The 19,750-nt window shown below is 39.7% G+C and overlaps 1 protein-coding gene across 6 annotated transcripts in view; it reads left to right on the forward strand.

Annotated features, from left to right (window-relative positions):
* The window catches only part of dennd1b (DENN/MADD domain containing 1B), a 106,377-nt gene extending 86,962 nt beyond the window's left edge, over positions 1-19,415 (forward strand). For 3 of the 6 annotated variants that reach the window (XM_078258646.1, XM_078258644.1, XM_078258645.1), the window contains 8 exons: positions 383-473; positions 1,822-1,862; positions 3,211-3,246; positions 3,714-3,770; positions 5,347-5,436; positions 13,692-13,777; positions 14,222-14,444; positions 15,272-19,415. In XM_078258646.1, the coding sequence (XP_078114772.1) occupies positions 383-473; positions 1,822-1,862; positions 3,211-3,246; positions 3,714-3,770; positions 5,347-5,436; positions 13,692-13,777; positions 14,222-14,444; positions 15,272-16,141 (1,494 nt within the window). In that variant the 3' untranslated portion in view covers positions 16,142-19,415. Of the gene's footprint in view, positions 1-382; positions 474-1,821; positions 1,863-3,210; positions 3,247-3,713; positions 3,771-5,346; positions 5,437-5,816; positions 6,258-6,418; positions 6,793-13,691; positions 13,778-14,221; positions 14,445-15,271 lie in introns of those variants that run through there. The other 3 variants (XM_078258648.1, XM_078258650.1, XM_078258649.1) reach the window with 3 other exon arrangements.
* The last annotated feature ends 335 nt before the right edge of the window (positions 19,416-19,750 follow it).

Raw genomic sequence — 19,750 nt, forward strand, 5'->3', positions numbered from 1 at the left:
TGAATGTGTGTGATTGCTTGTGTAACATATTTACTCGAGTTTGTGACTGTGCTCATGAAATGTGTAGCTGTCTTGGCTGTTAGGTCCATATTTATGAGATGGAGTTTTATGCGCTCCATGTTACAAAGGAAGGAAATGAAACTTCCTCATGTCTCAGACAGTGTGCAGCATGTAGTCTGCTGCACTAATCCCTCACCTGCTCCACATTACCAAATCCCTATTACCTGCAACCCAGCTAATCTTGGGATGTAGTTTCTGTCAGGTAGGATTAATAACACCCCACTGTTGCACTGAGTGTTTAAATATGTGTATGTGTTTTGTATCTGTTTAAGTGTGTCTCCCCTCCCTTCTTTAATAAGCACATTGTAATTTATGTTTGTAGTTCATCGACGGACGGCTGGCCAAATTGAACGCAGGCCGCGGCTTCTCCGACGTGTTTGAAGAAGAGATCACAGAGGGGGGCTTCTGTGGAAGTGAGTAGTGCTAAGACCTGTCTATCAATTAGCAACAGCATATTTATTTGCCATATTTCATGCAGTAGGCTGTAGTTATTGTGCTATAGTAAGATACAAAAGGAGTTAATTAAACAAAGAGAAATCTTTGAAGTTTTGCAAACTGCAAGAAAAGGCAATCGGAGCCTTTCACTGCCCATGTAAAATGTTACTCTCTTAAAACTCTAAAACAATTGTATGTACAAAAAGTCTTCTAAGACAATGATGAACTGATAAAAACCAAAATATATATATATATATATATATGGTAAATAAATATATACTGTGGTGTGCTTGTATACGTTTTATAAAATGTTCAAAATTTCTGGTCCTGAACTACTTATTGTTGAAGTCATGTATGGACAGCATACAGTTCTCTTGAACATACCTGTGAGGCTGTGACCACATAAGGCACTTTGAATACTAATGCAATAATGAACTTGTTTCTCTCTGGAAGAACAGAATTGAATTGTTATTGATTAAAAATGACATCATTATGCTTTAAAGTGACTCTTAGCCATTATAAAATCTGTAAAAAAAAAATACCACCTCTCATGGTGAATTGGTTCATATATTTATATTTGACATGCATCTTGACTGTCATTTGTTGCAAACGATTTTTTTTATTGGAACTGATACAAAGGTAACTTATAAATCTTATTGAATGTGGCAAAAATGAAGATTGATGAAAGAATAAGTAATGTTCTGGCAGGATTGAGCATTTTTACTGTACATGGGGAGACTCTGCACGAGACATCAGCAGTTTGAAATCCCACAGGAGTGCTCAGACAAATTATATCGTCTTGATCACAACATTTCAGGTTTGAGTCGTACTTACACAACAAGAAAAAAGACATGGCATCCGGATGTTGCAGCTAAAATATCCATCATATTATTGGGCTTATTAATTCTGATCCTGCTCCAAACCCACACTGTCATCCGTAATTGTCTTCTCTAAACCTTTGAGAGCGCAGGACACCATACTGTAGAGGCAAATCTCTTTAAAACCTCCTAAAAGTCCTTTATATCCAGATACTAATACTAATTTTACATTATCAGCAAATATCTTACCTATTTGTTATTATTCATTAATTGACGAAAGGGACAACAACAAATAATGCCAACAACTTATAGTGCACTAAATGTTTTTATATTTCACAATGTTTTTAATGAACTATAACCAAATATAGAAATGGTTTTATCTACAATATTTTAAAAGTGTGTGTAGACTATAAAGACTGTGTCACTGTAAAATGCATAGTTACCTTTGCTTTGCAATATCCAGTGCAAAATGATTAATTCATATTCTCTGTTTTATACATCCCTCCAGGTAATTCAAGGTCTTACCAGCAATGGATGCATACTGTGAAGGTATTCACAGAATGCCCTTCATATCATACCTAAATGCTTTTATCTATGGCTTTTTTTTATGTTTTATTTTTATTTTTTTTAATTGAAAGTATGATTGACACGACTCAGTGTTTGAAGTCCTGGTGTTGCCTTTGGAATGAAGGGGCTGCCTGAATGTACAGATCCAGCTTGAGTGCAGTTTGGTGTGTGAAGCGGCGCATGCAGCAGGACAGTGGAGACAGACAGGGAGGGAGACAGAAGTGATTTGACGTGACAAGACGTCCTCCGACATGACATGTTGATCTGGCAGCAAACACAGGCGTTACTCCGCTGAACCGACCCAAGAACATAGATCTCTCTCTCCTTCTTCATCTCCTGTCTCTTTCCCCTTCTCCTTTCCTTCCCTTATCTATCTCTCTTTATCTTCCTCTCTCTCCCTCTTTTCATCTCTGTCACAGCCCCGTCTCCCTCTCTCTCTCTCTCTCTCTCTCTCTCTCTCTCTCTCTCTCTCTCTCTCTCGCTCTCTCTCTTGCTCTCTCTCACTAAGTATCTCTCCCTCACCCTCCCTCTCTCCCCACGCCGTCAGCTAAGGCTGAATTAGTTCTCTAGAGTGCTCTTCAAAGGTTTGTTAAAGTTCACATTTCCTGACTGACAGGGATCTATAAGAGGGGCCTTCACCTCGGCCTCTCTCCTCTTCTCTCTCTGCCGTCTTCTGAAACGCTGTCTGCCATTTACTCTGTTTAGCCGTTTAGCTGGCGCTTTGTGCTTACACTAAAGACCAAACAGAGGAAAAGTGTGAGACGCCAAAGGAGAGATGCAGCAACTCTGAGAGAGAGAAAAGAAGACAGGCACAGAGAGATATTGGGTTCCATAATGTCAGTCTGCAGAACTCAAAGTAGAAATCAATCACACACGGTCCCTTCCATCGCAGCTTTAGGCTGCTTCTAAATAAAAACCTCCTGAATCCTTTGAATCATGCAGTTTATCATGGCTCAGCGATATCATACTTTGCCTGGTGTCACCATTTGTATACTGATGTTGCATTACAATACTATTTACAGCTGCACAGGGAGGTTGTGTTTGATATTGAAAATGAGTCCTTTGTGGCTACTGTGGGAGTCGAATGATGTGGTAGAAATAATTATGATATTGATAAGGATACTGTGCGTCACAGTAGGACAAATGTATGCAGAAACCAAACTGATTGTAAAAGCATTTCAGCTTGCTCCGAGTCATTCATGTTGAAATTTGATAAGATCACCACGATATGATTGCATGCTGTCTGCCTTACATGAATATTTAATAGAAATAAAAGAAATTTGAATGTGCCTCTAAGTGACTTACTAATACTTTTCTGTGTCTATTACAGAGAGGAGGAGCACTCCTCAACACAGCTGTGACTAAAGTACGTTCTTTTGCAAAACAGTCCATTTAATGTAGCTTAATGCACTCTTCTATATGTACATAACTTGAAACATAAACTCCTGAAAATTCCACTGAAACAGAACTCAGATGACATTTTGCCAGTTGTTTTGTGAAAATGAATCGGTCTGCTTGAATATATGACAAATTAATTTAAAAAACTTGTTTTGGTTGTTTTGGAATTGACAGTAGAAGAAATGGGAGTATTGTTCAACATAAGTCTGTGTTTGATGAGCAGTGCCATGTGGTTATGTGCTGTGCAATAGGTGGTCAGGGTGCCCTTTCATGTTATCGCCTTCTGTTAGTGTGTGAGGCTCTCTTATCCCGCCTTTTGTCTTCGTGTTTTTGCCACAGGGATCAAAGCATTTCTTGATGTTACATGAAACCAGGACAGAATGTTAATGCAACATGTTTTGATTAGTAATCCGTGTGTGTTGTTTTTCCTCCTAGGCCAAGAGTCATGCCAAAAGGGGCATCCGGGACATTAAGGGCAGACTTAAAGCAAGGGTGAGCAGCACAGACATTCACACCTCTCTGACACACATGCACACGCTCATAGAAACATGCGTGCACACATAATGCTGTTCTGAGGCACACAGATACAAAAGACACATACCCCCTTCATAGAAACAGACAGGAAGGCTGCTTTACATGGAGTGTGTGATTCTGATGCTGGGCCTTTTAATGACTGTTGAAGCCTGCTTAGCGCTTTGTTCAGGGCTGTACATTTTTAACCAACACCCCTCTGGCTATGGCCTGTCATGTCATCCAGCCCCGGCCCCTCTTTCTCTTTTATTGTCTGCATATTTCATCAGTGAGTCTGTGATTTCCTCAAAGCTAATGTAACAAGGTGTATGTTTCCATAAGCCTGATGGATTTGATAAGGCAATAGCAGTTTGATCTGTCAGTGGGAAACTGAGCAGATAGGGCACTGATGATGAACACGAGGAGTACGCAGTGTTCTGCAGTGTGTGTGTGTGTGTGTGTGTGTGTGTGTGTGTGTGTGTGTGTGTGTGTGTGTGTGTGTGCGCACATGCACACAAACACACACAGTAGGGGCAAATAGAGGTGTTGAAATATATTTGATTTTGGGTTAAACAGATTTCCTGTGCGTTCATAAATTAATTCCCAAATAACATAAATGAATTAATTTGACTTTCTCAGGATCACACTTAATCTGCAGTGCATTTATGTTGCTGCCAGCCACAAATGTATACACAAGGACCTCAAAACACAAATGTATTGAAATTAAACTCATCATTGTTGGTTACCTTGAATATAATTGTTATAACCTTGTAGAGAATGTTGTGAAGGATAAGGCTTGTGATATTCAATAAATCTGCTGTTATTGAAAATCCCATGGAAAGATTGAAGCCAACAATATGTTACTTCTTCTCTCAATGTTTTCTGACTTCAATACTATGTCCATGACTCTGAGACCCAAACTCATTTGTTCCAACTGAGGACTTACATCTTTAAAGACAGGTCATTAGAATGTACTTTTGTTTTTAATAAGCCTCTGTGATTTCCTAAAACAGTATAGCACTATTGTTTTTTAGAAATCGTTACTCAGACGCAAGTAAATGGTGCATTTTAGGGGCGGAATTTGTGCGCTACCAAGTATTTATAGTGAAAGGTAAACGGGTAAACTACAGTTGTAGATTGTTCATCGTAATAAAGGAACATGTCATCAAATGCAACAGTGTGGCTCATTGATGTGTTTAATATTTTATGAACAACACCTTTGAATTTATGGCACAGATGAATAAACTGTATCAGACTTTAGACACACAATATTTGTTAGTAGGATCAATTAATCATTTCATGGGATTTGTTGGCAGTAAGAAAAACCATAAACTTCAAGACATGGCAACAAACAGGACAAAGAGCATCATTGCTTTAGTTCAGTAATCTGTTTCATTCTTTCACTTATAATGGATTATCTTAAAACAAGGGAGTAATACATTGTGTTGTGGTTCTTTCACGTGAATGCAAATACACATTATTCTCCATATATTTTAGTCAGTTTACTTCATTTACAACACAAATCATCTAAGAATTACATTCATCATTTCTCTCTCAGGAAGAAGAAGAAGAGGGGGTGATGGTCTGTGCCGGGTCTCCCACCAGCACCAAGAGCCTGTCTCCACGGAGACTGCAGAAATTGAGACAGGTATGACACACGCGCACACACACACATGCACACACACGCGCACACACACACACACACACACACACACACACACACGCACACGCACAGATGCACATCAGTAAATGAGTTAACTACATACACTGACTGATCATACCAGAGCCCAGTTTTCACTTGGCGACATGGATGCAGTCTTCCATTTCTTTGCTCTTTCCGTCCACTTTTTGCTCTCATTTCTTTTCTTTCTTCCTCTCTCCATCCCCACACTCTTTTTTTCATCTCCATCCTTTCTCCACCTGCTTTCTCTCTCGTAACAGCTCTTGAAAGTACAGTAGTTTGTCAGTGTGCCAAATGTAATGATAAGCATTCATCAGCACTCATGTTGTACATTTTTCTCTGAACAGCATGGACAGTAGAAGCAACTCATCTGCTGGTCAGCATTTCCTCTGAAGAATTTGCTTGTGCAACATAAGTGGATAGCACATTTTTTTTCTTTTTTTCTTTGTTGTGTGCAGAGCTGGCATACAATGTGCAAACACATGCATGCTCACAAAATACACATTCATCAATACATGTATAAAGGTAAAAACGTTAGAAAATAATAAGACACTGTAGTGTAAATGAAAATGTGCACATGTAGTTATTGGTACAGGAAGTTTAGTTTCATGTAATTAATTAAAATTTTACGCTTCTGTACAGTATTAAAAACATGCATACATTCTCAGGTTACTAGTTATATCTCTCACCTTATATCTATACCTCCGTACTCACAGCTGGAGCTTTTACATTTCTTATTGCTAAATGAAATAATGGCAAGTGGACTCCCAATTCTTTCTATTAAAGAATCCTGCATGCACACACTGACATTTAAGTCACAGTCATTCAAGAGTGTGATTAGTAGAGGTTGTGCTGTCTCTAATTAGCATTGTTTTTCCTGTGTGTGTGTGTGTGTGTGTGTGTGTGTGTGTGTGTGTGTGTGTGTGTGTGTGTGTGTGTGTGTGATGAGGCTGGAAAGTCTTAGCGCAGAGGAAGGTGTGACGGCCAGGGAGAGGAGAGGAACAGCAATTAGGGCTTTTCTAAAGGCCTCCTCGGACACCTTCCCCCCAGCTAGTGCACACACAAAGATGGGCCAACCCAACACACACACACACACACACACACACACGGATTAACAGTTAACATGCAATTGATGTGCGCACACATCCACAAACGCACATATACACCGCATCTAGGATTTACACACTTTCACCCCCCTGTCCCTGCTATTGAGGCCTGTTCATTGCCACAGTAACGGGTCCCTGAAGACCACTGCAGGAGGGACACACAGGACACAGGATAACATTTCCCACAGCACTGGTTTTGTGTGTGTTTTTATATATATATATATATATATATATATATATATATATATATATATATATATAGAGTCCATCAGATTCTCTTCAGCCATACACAATGCTCTTCCCATTCTTCATTTTTTTTCACATTGCCTTTCTGAGCATTACTTATACTTCATAACCCAGGTATATAAGTATATCACCCAGACCCCTCCACATTAAAGACACAAACCCAGTAGTAGAGTGCACTCTGACATAGATTTTTTTTCTTTTTCTTTTTGTCAACTGAAACTAAGACTGAAAATTGAGAAGCCAAGACGGCCTTGATAATTTATGACGTTTCAGTGTGCAGTAACCCCTGAAAGATTGAAACTCTTCAAAACAGTACACTTTCCTGGCTCTTTCCTAGTTTTGTTGTTTTTCCAGGATAGTCATATAAGCTTGGTTTATGTCTTCATACCCATACAGTATTAAAGCACATTGCTTTGAAATGAAGCTGAAAAAACAATAACTCATTTTTACACACACAGTTTTTTTCTGTCAAGTTTAAGAACAATGTTTTTTTGTTTTTTTTCTCTGTAAAATACCACTGGAATATACATAATGAAATAAAATCTCTTTTAGGTTCCTCATGGATTTTTTTCTTCTTAAGTAGCTCCACTCTACGTTAGCTATTTTTTTAACTTTCACCTGACTGTTTAAAGTACACCATATTTACATTTCAGTTAGTTCAAAAGAATGTTGGAGGAAAATATAGCTATTGTTCTTACTCTCTCTTATCTCTCACCCTCTATCCTTTCTATCTATGTTTTGTTTTAAGATTGCTTCCTACAGTATGAAATCTTGATACTGTGGTCTGCCCACCAGTTGTTCCTTTCACTAGAAATTGCTCTCAGTGGGACCAACCTGGTTAAATAAAGGTTAAGTAAAATAAAGAAAATAGAAAACATATGTTTATCCACATACCTCCCCTACCTCTCGTGCCCACACACAGACTCCTACAGTATATCCGTACCTACTGTTATATCTAACTCCACTCATGCTCTGAAAACAAAACAAGGTTATGTCTTTGTACGTGCAGTCTCACCATCGCAATGACAGTCCTACATTTTCAATCCTTAAATATTATTTTCAAAAATCTTACTTTTCTTGATTTGACATTGTACCCCATTTATATATCAGTGAGGGTAGACAAATTATTAGAAACACCTCTCAGTATAACACTTCAACACAGCCTTCAAAATAACCATCAAGTTGAATCAGCTCCTCTCTAGAAGAGTTAAACAAAAACTGATTATAATATAAACGTAGTATTGTACTTCATTACGTGTACCTAATACACTGGAACTTAGTGTATATTGAAGCTAGTGCAATGGTCCTGCCTATTGAGCAATATGCATGCCTAATTGAAAGCAAAAGTCACCTCATTAACAATTAACATAAGATATTTATATTTATTTCCTTTCAGACTTAGAGCCATTTACACCAGATGACATAATTTTTGCATTGTGTCCTTAGCTACACTACATATACACCTAAACCAACTACCCGTGTCTTTTCAACATCTCCATACCTCCGACCAAGTGACCGACAAAGGCTAACTCAACTGCTAATATAAATTCAGAAACATGTTGTCATCTGGTGCTCCAAAAATGTGGTCTGATTAAAGACATTCCTGAATCTTCCTGTATGAAAGAAAAAGCCGGATACATTTTTATCATTCATCATGTTTTTTTGTGTGCAAACCCCTCTCCGTCTGTCCTTGACATGAAATGAATGATCCTGGTTAGCTTCCTTTAATTAATCATAACAAAAAATAATCAGAGTCATGAAATTCATATTCTATTTGATCAGCCAACACATGTACCAAAGTGAAAGTGCTGCTGTCATTTGCGTACATATTTCAGCCGTATCTGGCAATGTGGGTGCTTTGCAGTGTTTGGTGAGCTTGTTGATTAAGCATGTAGGAGTAATCCTTTCGTTTGACAAACACAAGATTGAATTGGACTGCTGACTTTTCGTCTGATACAACAAACAACAACCATTGTTCTGGCTCCTGTGTGTGTGAGTGGCGCATCTGTTTTTGTGTGTGTGTGTGTGTGTGTGTGTGTGAGAGATGTGGTATTGTGCTGTAAGCATCTGCAAACAAGAAGGTGTGTCTGTACCTTAGCCCTTTTTTACATGAGCATGTTTTTGATTGTTTGTACTGTGCGTACACAAACATGCATGCATTTAGCAGTTTGCCTCAGGTTGGAGACAACAGTATGACAGCTGTTAAGAGAGTGGATGAGAGTAGAGGTTGGGACAGTGTTACGGACAATGACAGCCAGCAGGCTTGTGGCCGGGCTCAGCCCAAGGCTCTGGACTCCTCTGGTGAGGCAGGAGAGATGCCAGCTCGGAAAACACCACACTGCCTAGGGTAGAAAGGTAGCAAGAGCGAGCTGACAAAGATGTAAAACAGAGGAACAAAGTTGCATGGATACTTCAGTGTGTGTGTGTGTGTGTGTGTGTGTGTGTGTGTGTGTGTGTGGATGCGTGCGTCCCATCAGTGGGAGACAGCTCATGTGTTCATGGCCAATGGACACATATGTGCACTGTACACATGACTTGTGAAGTGTCTGTGTTATTACGGGGGAAAATGGACATTTGTGTGGTTAGGATACCAGGATCGTTTGTCTCGGAGTTCAAACATGCTTATACTAATATGTATTTTTAGTACTATAACACTTAACTTGAAATATTGCTCATAAAACATTACATAGACACTGTGTGTACATTATGTTCAGTACATGATTAAAAATGCTATAGAATGAACAATATGCAAAAGCAATACTTGTTTGGTAAACTGAATGGCTAATAACTATTTCACGGCCTATTCATGTACTGTAGATTATAGAGCATACAGTGTGAGTGTGTCATAATTCATAATAATGAGGGTTTTTTTTATGTAACTGTATTGGAAAATAGCTCAGATATGCTCATAATATTTATTATAAGATTAATATTGTGGATAAATATTGTTTGATGAATAGTTAAGATGTATTACAATGAACTTTAAGTAAAAGTGTGTGTGTGTGTGTGTGTGTGTGTGTGTGCATGTTAGTGTGTGTCTACATGGTTGTTTGTATGTGTTTGTAGTCTCCACTTACACTGTACACTCCACATTTAATTTTTATCCCACTTCAGAGACCAACTGGCCTCCTCGCTGAAACCAAAGTGCCATCTCCTGGCACCTTCAAAGTACTGCACTGCACCCATTCACAGAAAGACACTTGGTGATTTTACTTGATGAGTTTAGTTTAGTCTAACAGAATGAGCATAATGCACATTTTCCTTCTTTTATATGGCTCCTTTTTTAAGCGAAAGGGAAGTGGGCTTTCAGTAACAGCCAGTTGGACAGACGAGCAGTGGATCTTGCCTCAAACGCAGTTTTTTTTTTTTTTTTTTTGAGCAGCTCTTAAACAGACTTGGCCGTACTTCTGCAAAGGCTCTGCCTCTCCCCAAGGTTTGTTTGCATTTTACCGGCATCTCTTTACATACACTGCCAAGCTGTGAGATCAGTGCCCACTCAGAAATACCATATAAAATGTATAATGTAAGACTGGCTATTAAAGGCCACTAGCGTTTGGCCCTGTCACAGAGAGGCATAGTTGTTCTGCATAACTGGTCATGCAGGGAAGAGGAGGGGACAGTTTGTTTCTCCAAATGCAGCTACTAAAATAGATGATGATGACTACTTTCCCCCCGTAACACAGAGATTAAATGTAATTTATTGTATTAAATCTGAGGCCCCTTAGATATATATTTCGTACCTTTGCGTATTGCATGAGGAAGGCCAGGGTGTAAAGGGTTACAGTAAAGGATAAGTTAGTCATGCTCACAATCCATGACTGTAAAGACTTGTAAGTGGATGTGTGTCTGAAGTCTAAACTGGTGGTAATCAGGATTTACTGATTTAGCCAGGTACTCAGGAACTCGGATCAAATAAAAACAAAGATTACAAAAACGTGTAAAACATAATAAAGAATGTTTCCCTCAGGGTAAAAAAACCCAGTTCTCTTTACAAGAGAAGCTCAGATGTCAAATATTATCCTTGATTTAAGGATCACACAAGAATGTTCTCCCTCTTCCAAAATACTGGATTGAGCTAGTTTCACTGAAACAACCTGATCATTTGTTTTTTTTTATTATTTTTATGACTTCTTCTCCTCTGCTGTATCTCCTCCTGACTCGTTTGCTCTCTGCGATCTGTACAGTCTCACTTGTGGTGGAGAGGAAGGGAAGCAAGAGCCAGACAGAAACAGTGACATCTGTCACTGACAGCAGAGTGATGGAGGGAGAAAATAGGAGACAGGAAGGCATGGAGAGGAGAATCACTTTTTCATTTTCACCTTTCAGCTTCCCATTAGACGACAGCGAGAAGCTAATGAAGGAGCAGTATGAATATCTGTTGTTCTGCTATTTCATGCTTTTCACTGTCCTGTCAGGCCTGGGGAGGTATGGAACGGTGGCAGAGCTGTCACAGCTTTAACGCGGGACCTGTTTGCACTGGTTGAGCGTATTTCATTGTGAATGTCTACATTTGTATAGTATCTATCTATCTATCTATCTATATATATATATATATATATATATATATATATATATATATATATATATATATATATATATATATATATATATAGTTTTTTTACATTGCAGTACATCTAGTTTTAGAAGATGTTGATTTTGACAGCTTTTGAAGAGCAGCAATATGTTCAAGTGACTGACAAAAGCCTACTTTGTATCTCACATTACCAGTATAATGAATGCAATTTGTTTGCCATTTAAAAAAAAAAAAAAGAAAAAGAAGAAAAAAAGTGTGATGGACCCACTCTTTCTATCGTAAAATGCTTGGTTGTTGTAAATAGTTTAATCTTAACTGCTGCACTAAAGGGTCACAGCGAAGAGAGCGAATGACAAATTGATAAAGCCGTGAAGTGAGGTACCATCCATTTACTGCTCCCTATGGAACTTCCTTTTGTAGACGGCACCAAAGCTGTAACAGAGATCAGAGGGCCAGGCTTCATGACCTGTGTCTGGTTGTGTTTGGGTTCACCTTGCTTTAATAAACACCTAGACGCAGAGAGAGGCCCTGCTTCCCCAAAACACAGCTCTCTAGCACAAATCTCTAAATAACTGCGTGCACAATGAACATACAGCACATGTGTTTGTAGTGTTTGTGTGTAACTGTTTCTGTCCAAACCTCACCTTCCCCAAATGTCTCACAGGTGCATCTCCTCTCTGCCTGCCCGCTTTGGCTGACTGGCATGTTGGCCTTGGCCCCAGATTTACTGCCCTGACACAGGAATCCATTAAAGGCTGTTTAGGGATCCCAGGCCTGAGCCCCTCTGAAATTTCTTTCATTATAGCTCCAAGCTACCATGGAGGGGAGCAGCTTGGCCAATCAGCAGTGCCACCACATGTGTTCGTGTTTAGCCCGATGGCTGAGAGTCTTAAGTGGCTACTGCACACATCTCCTTCGCTGACTTTTATGGAGAAAATGGCACTTTAACTCTTTGTGTTTTTTTGTAATAGGGTGCGTATGTGACTGAGTGTATATATGTGGGTGTGTATGTCTTCCCTGGCCGAACACAGGCCCTAAATGAGGCCAGGCCAGCCACACGTTACATTCCGCCTGTCTGGCTGGCACTGCGTCGGCTAATCAAGACCGGCTTGATTCACGGTTCCAATACTGCCTCCCTTCCCCCATTCCCATCATTCTTTGGGGCTTTGAGGAATCTTTCCTCACCTCTCAATATTTCCTTCCTTCCTTTTTTCATTAATTCCATTCCTCCTTTTGCTATTGTGTAAGTTTTTTTGTGTTTTTTTTTTTGCCTTTCACCTTTGTGTTTCTGATTTTCCCTACACCACAACCACAACACGAGCACACAAACATTACAGTCTTAACTTCGTAAACACATGCCCTGTGATCCGCTTACTTTTAGGGTTGTAAAGAGCCTTTATCTCAGTGTTTGGGCTTTGATAATGTGGCTAACGTGAGTTTACAGAGGAAAAAAAGCCGAGAAATCAGAGAGGTTGAGCTAAGCCGGTATAAGAAAAAGCACAGGCAGTGCCCCCTCATGGTAACTGTACCCCATAAATGCTTGTGTGTGTACAAAAACACACAAGAGACTGAAGGGCAATTTGAGATATTACCAAAGATATAGACACGGGAGGTGTGCAGCTAAATGTAAGAATTCACTGAGCGTAAATTAGAAAGTGAGAGATAGTGTTGACATAAGCGAACCTGCAGTGAGAGAGGAACATGTGCGTCGTAGTGTAAGGCATGTTAATAAGTGGCCTGGGGCAGATTTGGGCTCCCATGGGGAGAGTCCTGCCCTGCTCTGTAAAGCTTCTGTCTCTTCTTTAACCCGCCCATTAAATGTGGTACACAGGTGGCTTATTAAACTCACTGTGTCAGACAACTCCACTACACACTGATCATTCAACACAATGACAAATACAATCACGTGCACTGGTGTCGCCATGCAAATGATTAATGTAGTTACCCATACAGTATCTTAACTCACAGTGTGTACGTAGCTTTTAGTTTGCATATAATGCTGAGTTTGATATAATACTGCAGGGGATTTTAAAGATTTGTATCCCTTGACCCAAATTTGACAAATTTAGTCTCAACCCTGAGGGTCTAGGCTCATTAAAACAAACTGCTACTCCTGTCTTATGGGGATGCACCAGACACAAAGCTGCATCTTCTCTCTAGCAGGGTCTAAGTAGTAGTTTAGTTCTTTGAAAAGCTGTACCTCAGCAGACTTTGTGTTTATCAGGAGCCTTGTATCTTTAAGCTGAGACCCCCCCACTTGGGTCCACTTTTATTGTTTTATCATGTTATGCTTTGTGTCTAACTACAGCCACTTGCTTTATTGTTCTCATTAACAGCAAAACTTCAACAAGTGTCCCATGAGCATGAGCCCTCGAGATCTTGGCTACAGGCTAGATGATGATGAGCTGGACAGTGCAAGCAAGTAAGTACTCCTATTTGTAGCGTATAATCACGTTTTGGCACTGAAGCCACATTTCATTCATTCGTTGTTTCAAGTATGTATCTCATGTATGTCAAGATGTGGGAACTTTTGCTGGCTGACTGATTCATTTTATCGAGAAAAAGTTTAGAGCAGGATGAAAGTTGTTGTTTTTTTACTCATGATAATACTGCCCCCAAGTGGACATATTTAATAACAACATAAGTTGACAGAAATGTCACTCAGACTTTAACTACTTCTTTTCAAAGAAACAGGTCATCACAGTGTAGTTGTTGACTTGTTCTCAGTGATATTCACAACAATACATTCAATATTATGTTTTAAAATTCCCACAGTAGATTAGCATTTGATGCTCTAGAGAAAAAACTGTTATCTTGTGAAACAATGCTTGAAACACTATTTAATTCCTCCTGTTTTGTTGGTCAGGATCTCCTCAGAGGACAGCGGGGATGTCCCGTCGTACATCGAGGACAGCGACGACTCCTACTCACTAGACCTCGACATGGACTCCTCCCGCTCAGGCCAGATGAACTTGCTGGAGGAAATCCTGGACTCTCTGAACACCACAACGGTGGAGCAAGGCAAACTCAGCGCTGCCAAGAGCCTAGACTTCTTCAGGTCCATGGAAGATTTAGACTACAAGACCCCGGTACGCATGAGAGTCTGAGGAAGACTTACTTATGAGAAGGCCTGTCGTCATTTATAGTACAGGTTCAGCACTTGAGGAGAGAGGGCAGAGAGGTGCAACAGAAAGAGTTCATGTATAGAACTGTGTCCAGATATGTGAAGACACGCTGATGGATTGAGGATAGATGGGATTATGAGATCTGCACCATCACTCATGTCTTTTTGCTCATTTTCTTCATAATGACAAGGGTTCTAGATACTGATGACTTACTGTATAGTGAGTTACACCAATTGAATCATTGCATGTGCCAACCTCACTTAAACAGTGTGCAGAACGCTGGCATTAAAGCTTTAGCGCGTAACTTTTTTTATAATAATGAACGTCCGTTACATTCAAGCCATTGCCAAATGAGTTGATACAAAGCTAATTAAGACTATCAACTCCGCAAAACTCTCTCTGTATTTCTCAGTGTGGCTATGTTTGGAAAATGGTGTCGTCCGGCAACTTTCACACGCAGAAGCTCGAGTGAAGATAATTACCTCTTCTGAAGAGTCCAAAATGTGTTTTTAATCTTCTGTGTCCTCCTTGGCTACAAGTAACTGCGTGGAGGAGGGGTGGGGGTGGTGCGCAGTCACAGAAGGCTAGTGTCATGTGGCTGCAACAACAGCGGTGTTGTAATTACTTAGAATTCCTCATGGGGGAGGCAGAAACTACGCACTATAGCTTTAAGATACACAAGAAATATTGTTTTCACCCACAGACTTCAGTCGGGCAGATATTTAATGACACCCAGGTCTATTCATAAAGGTATTTAGTTAATTGGTAATTCCTTGTTTTCTCTGTTCCAGTGTAAGCCCGCACCTCCCAGTCAATCTCAAGCTGCAGATGACAGTGACTGTGGTGGAGGCGGGGATCAGGGCGGCTGGAATATGGGCCAGGATGACAGCGCGGTCCACGGAAAACACCTTCCCCCGTCCCCACGCAGACAGCCCAACAAAAGCAGCCTGAAGGTGTCAAAGAAACCTGCGACAGCTCCCACAGTGCCCATCATCACAGCTACTCCCACAGCCCAGCAGGCTGATATCTCCTGGTCACAACATCTCCATCAACTCAACTCCGACCCTCACCCTCTATGTCCAGGGCGACAACCAGGAGACCGCTTCTCCTACTCGCCCTCAATGTCCCATAGAGTTTCACCTAGGTCGTCATCTCCCACTGTCTCTCACACCTACAGTTCTCCAGCATCTGTTTCTCACCTAAACCATTCTCCTCTACCAGTGGGCCGGTCTCGGACCATCTCAGACCCCCAGGGCAACACAGAGCAGTCTCAGGCCCAGAACCAGACTGCCTCCACCAGCATCCTGAGGAGGAAGGTGCTGTCCAAGGAGACAGTGCGGCACTACCAGGAAAAGGCCCTCCACAGGCAGGGCAGCAAGGGCCGCCAAGAGGATCAGGCGAGCCTGCCGAGGCACAGCCAGTCCGCTATGCAGATCCCGTGGGAGAAAGAGGTGTCCAAGGAGGGGCTCCTGGGACTCGGCCTGTGCCTGGGTCAGGGCAAAGGCTCTGGGGCAGCTGGGGTGCAGGATCAAGGCCTCCTCGAGGAGATTGAGTCCATGTGTTGCCTCGGCTCAGTCTTACACACCAGCTTGCCGCTCTCACAGGTTCACTGCAACAACAGTCACCACCCGGTCCAGAGCAAAGCCACAGACGAGTCGTAGGGACGTCAAAGACTCAGTGTCTGTAAAATGCCATAGGTTCTACTGAAATCTATTTACTGTAATTATTCTATTACAATTAGCCACAGTCTCAGAGAACATGATCTTTTTTTATCTCAACACTCAGCTATCAGGAAACATGAATACATTTGATGTCAGACAAACACAGCCTCGAGAGCAGGAAACAGAAAGAGATGAATTTGTGCACTGCACAACTCTCCATCTTTAAATACATTTCTGTGTAAAATAGAGCCCTAAAAACCTTTTTTTTAATCTTCAAACAAGTAAAGAAATCTGCCAGTGTTGTTAGAATATATTAACCTGTTTCCATAATAAATGTGTTTCTTAAAATTACCATCTGTATCTTGACACATATAGCAATTTAAAAAACAAGGTTTTAAAAAGCAACAGTTAAAATACATTGCAATAGAAACACGTTTAAATGATCTCACTACAGTGGCAGATGTTGTTCACTTCCGATGCAAGATAAGTACTTTTGCTCTGAGTGTATTGAATACTCTGATAAAGTGACATGGTAGTTTATAAAGTTTACATTTCTTAAACCAAGTGAACTGGGAGAGTGGCACTTCAAAAACACAAACTGTTTATTTTTTTTGGAGATGCTTCACTTGTTTTAGGAAAATACGATTTTATAAACTCAATTACACATTTACAAAACTATCAAAGACTTAATAAGGAGATTGTTGCAGTGTTTTTGCTGCTCGTCGTAGTATTTCTGTCTGTCTCAACGTATGGATAACATGTATTTACATGTGTTGTATTTTTCATCTTGTAACATATTCACAATGTAATACCTGAAAAAAAAGACCCATGAATTACATTTTGGGTAAGTAGCCAACTGTTAATGGAGGAATGTTTCATCTTCACTTAGGAAAAGAAATAAAAAAAGGCTCAGTACTTTGTTAGGATGAAGAAGGGAACATATCTTCTCCACACATCATTACGTCTTTTACTTGCAGTGTTCCAAACATTTCACGTCACCAAGTTAAATTTGCACATATTGTACTCAGTCTTGACCATATGGTACTAAAATCATTTGAGCAAAAAACGACAAAGTAAGACAAGATTTTCCAGACGCAAAGTCCACACAGGCTTTTGAAACTTATTATACACTGTGTAATATTAATGTTTTTAACACCATGCCTTAAATGGACTTGTGATTTGTTTTTGATGTCTAAATCTATAGATACCATACAGGTACTTTCAGATCTTAAATGTAACATTTAGTAGTGCTGTACTTTTTTTTTTTGTGTTCTACAGCACAGATATGTCCGGCAATGCGAGACTAGTAGTACTTAAACACTGTAAGCACTGTATTTCTCTGGATTAATATGGTGTGCTTAAGCTGCTGTTTTTGAATAACATTCCAGACAGTAAGATGTGCATGGAGAAACCTCTCTCTGTCTCTCTCCTCTTCTTCTGAAGAGACGCAAATACAGTCAAAAGTTAAAGTGGACGAATTGAAAATGCCCTTGTCGATGCTCCCTGTCCTGTTTCTTTTCTCCACCATCATCACTTATCCCCGCATGTTGTCTCGCCTCATTTTCAGCCTTGTAGTCCTTTCAGCACATCACACTTTCACTCTCGACCTTAAAAATGGCGGACAGTTGTTTCATAGCTAATGTGGTTTGAAGTTGTTGGAAAAGGATGTTGGAAAAGGTGAACTTTTAAGGATAAGGCTGGTGAAATTTTATGTTTTCCTATTGTGAACAAATCTCATGAAACAGTGCATTGTGTACCCATCCCCAAACCTATTCGTTCCTACAAAAAACATGGTCACAAATATGTAGCTTCAGTTTAGCTGGGAACTGTAGTTTTTGTTACTCATACAGGAGTGACTAGTGCATTTGTTAGGGACAGATTTCCTGTTTGTTGGATAAATTAATTTTCTTTCTTTCATATTGTTTGTTCATATTATGAAAAATATATAATATCACCAGACTTATCACATAACTTTGTCTCCCTTTCTTTGCTCACAGGAGCTAAATGCAATATCTGTCCTTCTAGGTTAGAGTCATACACTGTAATGGAATGCAGTGGTTGATGATTGTACTGTTATGAAGCAATATGGTTCTCCTCAGAGAGTAGCTACATGGATGTAATGTGTACAGAGTCTAAAGTATTTCTATAACAGACTCTCCTGTGGAGAGAAAACGCAGTGTCCAGAGATTGTGGGTTCCCATCATTCTCTGCGTCGCCACAAACCCGGAGAAAAGAAGAAAGCTTTTTCATGTGCTTGTGTTGGGATTATTACATTTATGGTTCGTTGTTCTTATGATTTATGCCAGACGCCAGTCGGTGTGGCAGTTTAATAGCAGCTATTTCTCCGCTTTTTGAGTGCTGCTCTGCGTTAACGATTTGCTCATAAAGTCTTTGGCGTGCTTCTAAAAGCCCAGGAATCAGTCCTAGTAATTCCAAAAAGGAGGAAAACCAGACTAGAACAATCTCTGCACTGGCCTTATTCATTATAAACACTTACAAAGCTTATATACTATGCAAATATTTATTCCAAAAAAGGTCAGTTCCTTAACAGTAATTACATCGTAATGCATGATTTTACTTGAAAAATAACAATCAATCTAGTTTCTAGTAGGAGTAAGCCTCATGTGTCCCTAAATGAATAAATATGAAAGTCTATTTAACTGTGTGTGAGCTGAAGTGCATCTATGACAGAATTGTGTGTATGGTGTGCCTTATAAAGTAAGAGTACCACCCAGTATAATCAGAACAAGGTACAGTATTATAGAAAGGAGGTGTATGCAATGTTTTCAGGCCACCTTAAATCACAGACATTGAGCATTATGGAATTTATATGATAAACAGACCTAAAATGAACTTGGGTACTAGCATTGTTTTTATAGCTGTTTTGTTTTTTGGTTGCGGCTGCAGCCCAGCTGGAGTTACTCAGTGTTTTTCTTTGCTGCGGTGGTCGGTGGGAATCTTCCTGCCCGTATTTAATAGAAGATCTTTGAATTTCTCTGGGTTATTTGACTTCTTGTAAATTAGGTTCTTTCTTTGATTGTACTATGAGGTGATTCCTTGTATAGTTTATGTTCTTTTTATTTCTTTTTTAGTTTTCTCTCTTTTTTTTACACATTCTGAGCTAATTGCATTTAAAGATGTTTCTCAGCGGAGTTTCTCTAGTTCATTTAATATTGATGAAAAATTATTTTCAACTAAATAGACGTGTATTTTTGCTGGCTTCAGTTTATTTTACATGGATAATATATGATTGGTGTTGTATGTTGTTAAAAAAGATACCCTATATTTGAATGTTTTAAATTTTATTTTTGGAAGAAAATATTAGAGAATATTAACAAATGTCCCATGTAGCCATTTATGTTCAGAAGCATTTGACACCTAATCAAAATAAGCAGAGACACTTGCTCGTACACAATACAATGCTTATTGTTGTATCTGCATGTATGTGTTTATGATTTTTTTTTTGTAGTCTATTTTGTTGGTATTAATTATTATTTCAGTATTTAGCGCTTCCATCAAATCGACGAATGATGAAAAAAACATTGGGTCTCGCACAATACACTTATTCTGCCTTGCATTGGGAATTGTGGAGTTAAATGTCATCTGCCT

Source organism: Sander vitreus, chromosome 9 (assembly GCF_031162955.1).
Source record: "Sander vitreus isolate 19-12246 chromosome 9, sanVit1, whole genome shotgun sequence".
In the NCBI taxonomy this organism is placed as follows: Eukaryota; Metazoa; Chordata; class Actinopteri; order Perciformes; family Percidae; genus Sander; species Sander vitreus.